The sequence below is a fragment of the Physcomitrium patens genome, chromosome 13 (genome assembly GCF_059467195.1).
Source record: "Physcomitrium patens ecotype Gransden chromosome 13, ASM5946719v1, whole genome shotgun sequence".
Classification (NCBI taxonomy): domain Eukaryota; kingdom Viridiplantae; phylum Streptophyta; class Bryopsida; order Funariales; family Funariaceae; genus Physcomitrium; species Physcomitrium patens.
Window position 1 is genome coordinate 13735819 of NC_143422.1, and position 8322 is coordinate 13744140.

Here is an 8322-nt window from a genome sequence, read left to right on the forward strand (position 1 = left end):
TCTAACTTACTTAAGTCATCCTTGTTAATATAATTAGGTTAAAAAAATCCTATAATTAAGAAAATATAATAAAAATAAAAAATAATATTAAATAAAATCTATTTATTATGCTCAAAATGTATATTTATTTTTTAAAATTTATTTAATTTTATTATTTTAAAATATTGATTTTATACATAAATCATATAATTCTAAAAAATTAAATGGATTTTAAAATAGATAAAAATATATATATTTATTGTACACATTTTTTATGTTAAATATAATAAAAAATTATTACTATTATTTTTTCATCTATCTATAAACTACACAAATTTTTATTACACCTTGATGACTAAGTATAATATATTATTCATAAATATATATATATATATATATATATATATATATTAAATATGATAGTGTCCATATATACTTATCTAAAAGATAAAACATTTTATTTATACTTTTATGCATTTATTTATTTTATAATTTTTTAAAGATAAAGTTTATTTAATTAATATTCTTTGTAATCATCTTAGTTAATTTTAAATATTTTTTTCAACGTTTATTCTAAATGCTTCTTTTTGAAAAAAATCTATATCAATCAGTCTATTTGCAGTAGAATAAATTAAAAAATAAAGAAAATCTCTTGTTTAAGGCTAGAAACTTAGAATTTATTATGAAAAAATGACAACTATTAAGATGATTCTTCCAAATGCCTTAAATTAAGATTTGAAAATCTAAGATTTTTCAATGGACAATCTTCAAGGTATCAAAAGTCAAGAAAATAAGTATTCACAGATTTAAGAATAATATTTCTATACAACTTTGAACCTCTATTGCCTTGATTAAAGTTTAAACTTAATATTATTGAGTCACAAATTCCACAATGGCACTTAAATGAGTACTAATTTTTTAAATAATACTTCAAAAGTTCTTCACTCTATTTTTATTCTTAGCCAAGAATGCAAGAAAAATAATCTTTTCATATTTTATATAAATAAGCTTAAAAAATATATATCTACTAAATAAGCATTAAAAAAATTATTATAGATATATAATTTTTATATATTTCATAATTAATATAATTCATACAAAATGATATTATAAATTGCAAGTAATTTTTAGTTTTTTTTGGTAATGCTTGACCTTTGGTGATGGTGCTCCAGCTAACCTCTCCATGAAAGCATGAGAATCATTGTTGTTATATTACATGTAATCTTGCTTGAAAATGCACCAGGCACTTAATTATAGAAGATAAGTAAAAATGCAACAACAATCCTATTAAGTCTAATAGAATCTTAAATAAATTTTAAGTAATCTTTAAAAAGCTTAATCAAATTTTAACCAATCTAAATAAATTAAAAAGAAATTACAAAAGAAATAAAAATAAGTCATAAATTAATCTCAAAGATATATAATAATAAAATTCTAAAGAAATATTAAAAAATAAAATCTTATAGAAATAATAATAATCTTTTAGAAAATATAATAAATAAAAAATTTAAAAATATTAAAAAAATCCTAAAGAAATACTAAAAATTTAAAATTTATATAAATCCTAATCAAATTCTAATTTAATTCCAATTAAATCTTAATTAAAATTTCAATAAATCTTAATTAATTTTTAGATTAAATTTTAATTAAATTCTAATTAAAACCTAAATTAAAACTTTGATAAAACTTAAATAAAATCTAAATTGAATCTTAATTAAATCCTAATTAATACCCTAATTAAAATCTTAGGTCAAATCTTATGAAATACTAAATATGTCCTAAATTCTAACTAAATCCTAAACCCCAGACCAACCCTAATTAAATCCTAAAAAAATCCTAGAAATATCCTAAATCCTAATGAAATCCTAAATCCTAAACCAATCCTAATCAAATCTTGAATAACTCCAAGAAAAGCTTAAGTAAATCTTAATCAATTATTATGGATATTTGAAAGTTCAATAAATATTAATAAAATTATAGATTTTAACTAAAATTTCATCCAAACTTCAATCAATAAACAATTAACAAGCATACAAAATTTGAGAAGAATCAAACTTATCAATTACAAGAAAAGCTCTTGATTGTTGAAAATCCATCTTCTCTAATTTGAATGCTGATCTTTCAACAAAGATTTCTCCTTGTTGAACAGTTCAATTGATCTAAAACTTGGATTCTGTGTAGATATTCAAGTCTAAATTTTTTTTATTAATTTTTTCTTTAATCAAATTAATAGATATTTTTAGATTACAAAATCCCTCATTGATCCTAAATTTTAATTATTTGAGATGATAACCTACAAAAATTTTCATATTCTTCAATTGAATTACTCAATTGATGTCAAATTTCTTAAATATATTTACAACAAGCACAAATTGCCAAATATTCATCTATAAATATACTATAAAACTCAAAAAAATTTAAAATTTGTAAACTTTTTTTTTATTTCTCAAAATCTAAATCCACCAAATACATCACTAACTTTGAAAATCCTTCAAGATCTTAATATTAATCCAAATGACATAAACCAACTCTCAAAATCTTTTCTCTATTTTACTCTCAAATTTCACTCTCTAATTAACAAAAGAACCTTAAAGTTTCCACATGTATGTGGTTTTGTACTTCAAGTTTAGATTTTGACCCAAGTTTACAACTAGTCCTCTTCGAGTATCAATTTTTAGTAATTTGAGATAATTTTTGCTTAAACATATTACTAATTCTTTCCTAAAGATGTCTATATTATTTACTTATCTCATTTACTTTGATTTATGCCTCTATAAAAGAAATACAAGTTCTTTCTATAAAATGTAGTATTAAGACCTAACTTTTTACTATCTTCATGTCATTTATCATTATTTTTTTACTACATCTTTCTACAAGGCTCTTCTATAATAACATCCATATTTTTTTTAATTTTCACCATATAATTATGTTATCATAAAATATTATGAGACTATAAAGAAACACACGCTAAGTTCAAGAGAATCTGTTTAATTCAATCTTGAAGTTGCCTACACAGTCATGCAAGGATAAGGATAATCTTTTGTGCCACAGTAGTACATGAAAGATATCAACTTCAGGTGGAATTTAAATTAAGGATTAAGGTGTTACTCTGATTAAGACTAGTAAGGGTGTAATCCAAAGATTAACATGTTCTTAATTCCAATTTACAAAGATAGGACAAAGTAGACATGTTATTCATAACAAGTTTGTCTTTGTATGCAATGGCAGTAAAAAGAAATAGACTTGCACATGCACTAGTATCCTTGTCGACAATGTAACAAAGTAGAATGTGCATGAAAAAAAGAGCAAATAGAGCTTGAACTAGTAGTAGCTACCTCAAAGATGGGGAGACAAGTGATGATCCATCCGACAAAAGTGATGCTAGGTGAGATTTTACCAAAGGATTTGTTTTGAAGTAGCCAAGGATTTTTGTTGTCAAAACATATTGAACATGTGACTTTGAACAAAGACAATATTTATCAAGCAATGGACTATCATTGGAAGCGGGTGGTCATTGCATATTTTGTGGGGAGTAAACAACTACCCAAAACCAAGTAAGAGTGGTTGACCAGCATATTGAAGGAAATAACAAAGGAGTACCAGCTTGAGAGAGATTTAGGGTTCAGTTTTTTTCAAGTTATTGGGAAAGACGAGGCAGCTACACAAAAGTTGCTTATATACGTGCCCCACATTTTAAGGTGGGGCACATGCATATTTCAACCTGTCTTAAGGTTTAACCCGGCTCAATCCACAGACATGAAAATGCCTACGTGGATTATGTTGAAAGCAGTACTAGACTAGTTTCGGAGCAGATTGCAAGAGTTGGCTTAAAGCCTAGGAGCAGTGGTGGGCAAACATCGAGGGAATGCACATTGCTTAGACCAGAAGTTTTGTATAGCTCTGAAGATCGGTGTACTGTTTGAATTAACGTTGGGTGTTGTGAATCTAATAATGGGAGACGTAACTCTTATAAAGGTTGATTATAACAATCTTCCGATTCAGTGTCGATACTGTATCTCAAGTACGTACATAGTGAAGGATTGCCATGCTTTACACGGCGCAAAGAGAACATGTACTCAATCCATAGCAGCATGGAAGACTAATGAAGATGCAGATTGCCCCCTGCCCGTAGTCTTGGAGGAATTTATCCAGGACCTGCCGAAAGACTGCAGGTGGATAATTGGTGGCAATTGGATTTTCACGGAAAGCAGAGCGGACAAGTCGAACATGAACGGGTCACTACCACCCACCCAAGAGTTGAGACTGTTCCACAACCTTACTAAGACACTGCAGGTTGCGGACGACTTCTCAGCATCGAATAACATCAGATTCAACTGGGATATCCATCGAAGAGGGGCGTCACGACCCATGGCTAGACTCGATCGGATATATGCCTTCTCATTACCCGGGTCCAAGCCCAAGAGTTCAGAGTACCACATCAGAGGTGATAACACCCACTCGGACTACCTCTCCGTGTGGAAGGAGGTACAACTATTCCCATAACCGAGGAGGAATTTGCGTTACGTAATGAATTCGACATTTTTGAACGACCCAGCGGTCCAGGCTCAAATACGTCGGCTGTGGGTTGCACACGCAAATTTGGGATTTTTTGGGAAAATTCGTAGGTATGTAAAGTTCTACAAGAAGTGGTGTATTAACAAGGCGGAGGAGAGACACAGGATGGAGACGACCATCCGTCGACGGCTTGACGAGGCGGTGGCCGGCCTCCATCAAGACCCCAGCAATGCCTAGGTAGTCCAAGATCCTATTCTTACTCCTACCGGAAAACCTCCTGCGGCTAATATGGACGAACAATCGCAATCACACGCTTCGCAATCTCACAACCTCGCCGACAAATCACCGCAGCATATTCGCCGCTCGACCCACATTCGAGCTCCGCCGCGCTCCCATGACAGCTATGTCCGCGTTGATCTAGCCGAATTCTTCATAGCCACCACAGAGGAAGGGAGCGAACAACTTTCGTTCCAGGAGGCCCAATATGACCTCCGCTGGATTTCAGCTATGCAATCAGAATTCAACTCCATCCTCAAGAATAATTCGTGGGATCTCGTCCCTCTACCTCCCCGAGTTTGCCCAATCAGTGCTCGATGGATATATAAAGTCAAGCTTGGTATCAATGGCGGCCCTGCCCGCCACAAAGCCAGAATCGTGGCATGCGGGTTCGAACAGCAACATGGAGTGAATTTTCAAGAAACTTTCGCATCCACAATTTGGTGGGAGTCCATTCGCCTAGTCATCGGCCTCGCCGAACACCATTCATGGCCAATCTACCACATGGATGTGGCCACAGAATTCCTCAACCGCTATATCCACGACGATGTGTTCATGCTCCAACCCCCAAGGTGCATAACTCCAGGCTCCGAACATCTAGTCTGCATGTTGAACTGGTCACTCCACGGACTGAAGCAATCCCCACGAGCTTGGTATAGTCGGATAGATAGTTTCCTACGCAACAAAGGTATGTCCCGTAAGCAAGCCGACTCAAATGTTTACTACACCACACATGTATCCTCGGCCGTAATGCTGGTTCTATATGTAGACGATCTATTGATCACAGGCTCAGATCCGCATGCCATCGCAACTCTCAAAAGGCTACTACAGAAAGAGTTCAAAATGGTGGAACTTAGCCTTATACAGAAGTTCTTAGGAGTACAGTTTTTACAAACTGATGGGGGAATACTTCTCCACTAATCCAATTACGCTCGTACCATCCTTGCCGACTACAACATGACTCATTGTGCCCACTCTCACGTCCCATTGCCCGAAACGACCCGCCTGCGCAAAGCCACCAGCAAATCTTTGGTCAACGAGCAGCACTACTAAACCAACCAACGAACAATTGGCTGATATACTCACTAAAGCACTAGAAAGGAGCAAATTTGAAGCTTGTAGGAACAAACTTAGCCTGAAAACGATAGATGAAATAGATCTCTACAAACCCATTAGTCAAATTAGCTAATCATATAGGTCTCAACTTCAATTCTAGATCTAAAGCTTTTTAAATTAGCACCACTAAATCCTTTCACATAAGGCTCACAAGTATCTCAACTATATAAATCCCTGGAGATCCATCTCTCCACACAAGAGAGGATCGCCGCAAGAACTTGCTGGAGCAGGAACAACAGCGACCAAAATACCAAAAGCAAAATCTGGAGCTTCGAACAAGAGAAACAAAAGCAGACCATAAAACTCAGTAAAATCTTCCTTCAAACAAACGGCTCAGACAAAAACTTGAAGGGTTCAAATCTCGAATCCTCTGAGGAAATGCCATCACTGAAGGAGATGTAAAAACGAGGAGATGAGAGTAGAAGGGAGTGTTGAACGTTACTCTCACCTACTCATTTGTTATACATTCTGTTAGGACAAATAGAGTTTATTCATCTTAGTCTCATTATATTGTAAGGATATATATACCCTTTTCTCTCCTCTTCTAATGAACTGTACGTTCCAATCGTTTTATTCGTAGTTTTGTTCAGTTTGTATGTCTTCTACATATATCCATCTAAATTAAATTTCTTTTTATTACACCTAGATGACTAATTATGACATGTTATTTCCATAGCACAACAAGGGACTCCAAACCTAGTATAAATATATAAATTTATTTTGATGTATATAAAATCTATGAAATGTGTTGAGATCATTAAATGTAGCTGGCGCTCTCCATAATATTTATTGTAGACTACAATAATTACCATAGCTACAGTATTTAGAGTCTAGTGGAGAAGTATTGTTTATCCTCTCCTTTTTTCTCCTCTTATATACTAGACACAACTAGATAAATAGATTTTTGTGTGTGTGAAGCTCTCCTTAGAAACCCTCTTGCATGTATGACTTACTACTACTCTTGTGTGTGTATATGACTTACTATTACTCTTATGTCTTTCTAAACATTCTCAACACGTTATCAGCACGACTCTCTTCTATACACTATCACAATTTTTTGCTCTAGTCTTTGACTCTTCAAACTTGTTGCTATCCTTGCTCAGTCTCTGCCTCACTGTCTGCCTCATGATCTTGTTCTTCTTACTGGCCCTTCACACATTAGCTGCTTGCTTAGAGCACTTGTTCCACTCTCTGTCCTACTTGCTTAGAATACTTAATCCAACCTAACTCCACCCCAGCCTGCTCCCTACTGCACCCCATGCCTGCCACCAAATTACTGCCAAATAGCCGTCGAGCTATCGCCAAACCCGCTACTGTTGCCACTGCCATCCTATCATCGCTGACGCTGCCTCCCGCCGCCGTCGCCGCCCTAACGATGCTGCTGCTATCCGCCGCTGTTGTCCATCGATGCCCGCCGTTGCCACCCTGCCGCCCTACCACTGCTTGTTGCCTCCATCTTATTGTTGTTCTGCTGCCTTAATCTACAATCTCTTTAATATATATATATATATATATATATATATATTTTATTTTTTCAAGTTCAAGTTTATCATTTTATTTGACTTTATATTTTAAGATACGTTTTACTCAAATTTTCTACTTGATCTTGTATTTTCTTTACAGATTTATTTATAATGAGTGCTTCAACATCTTCAACTACTTCTACTATGGTTCCAACTATTACCAGTACATCCTAACATTTTCAAGCTCTTTTATTTCCACCATTGACTATGGATGGAAACAATTATCTATTATGGACAAAAATGGCAAAAGTAAATTTATTTACAGAACAACTCTCGGATGCTATTATGTTTGAAGAGTCTCCTACAATAAGTATTTCTATACCTCATGCTATTCGTTGGAAAGCACTTCTTTTCCTTCCTCGTCACCTTGTACGTGCATTACAACATCAATAGTTGGAAATAGAAGATCCTGTAGAACTTTGGAAGAATCTTAAATCTAGCTTTGATCATCAAAAGATCATTTTTCTTCTACGTGCACGTCATAATTGGACACATTTATGTATCTTGGATTTTCCAAATTTAAATGCTTTCAATATTGAAATGTATAGTATTGTCTCACAATTATAATTATAAGGACAAAGCATTTCTGAAGAAGAAATGATTGAGAAAACTATCTCTACATTTCCTCATGTATCTGCTGTGCTTGCACAACAATACAGGAACATGAAATTTCAGAGTCATTCTAATCTCATGTCCTATCTACTTCTTGCGGAGAAGCAAAATGAGCTACTCTTGCGCAATGTGGAAGCTCGTCCTATTGAAACTACAGTTCGAAAATCTCATGCACTTAATATTTCAAAGCCTAAGAAGAAATTATATAAACATGGAAAACATACTCATAAGTATCACGGTAGTCATAGTCAAGACCATTTCTACCCATATGGAAAGAATAAATGTTCTACTATTAATTATA

At 33.6% G+C, this 8322-nt stretch overlaps 1 protein-coding gene across 2 annotated transcripts; it reads right to left on the reverse strand.

The window, feature by feature from the left end:
• Window positions 1-3826: 3826 nt before the first annotated feature.
• On the reverse strand, window positions 3827-6292 carry LOC149987969 (uncharacterized). Of its 2 annotated transcripts, none has more exons than XM_090255396.1 (3): window positions 6183-6292; window positions 5709-5775; window positions 3827-5445 (listed from the first exon to the last, which is right to left on the reverse strand). In XM_090255396.1, exons 1-3 carry the CDS (start codon window positions 6183-6185, stop codon window positions 5324-5326), a joined length of 192 nt encoding a protein of 63 aa, XP_090111522.1. In that variant the 5' UTR covers window positions 6186-6292; the 3' UTR covers window positions 3827-5323. The 2 variants fall into 2 exon arrangements, with proteins under 2 accessions (XP_090111522.1, XP_090111521.1); XM_090255395.1 differs by having other exon boundaries at window positions 6050-6276.
• Between the last annotated feature and the right edge of the window lie 2030 nt (window positions 6293-8322).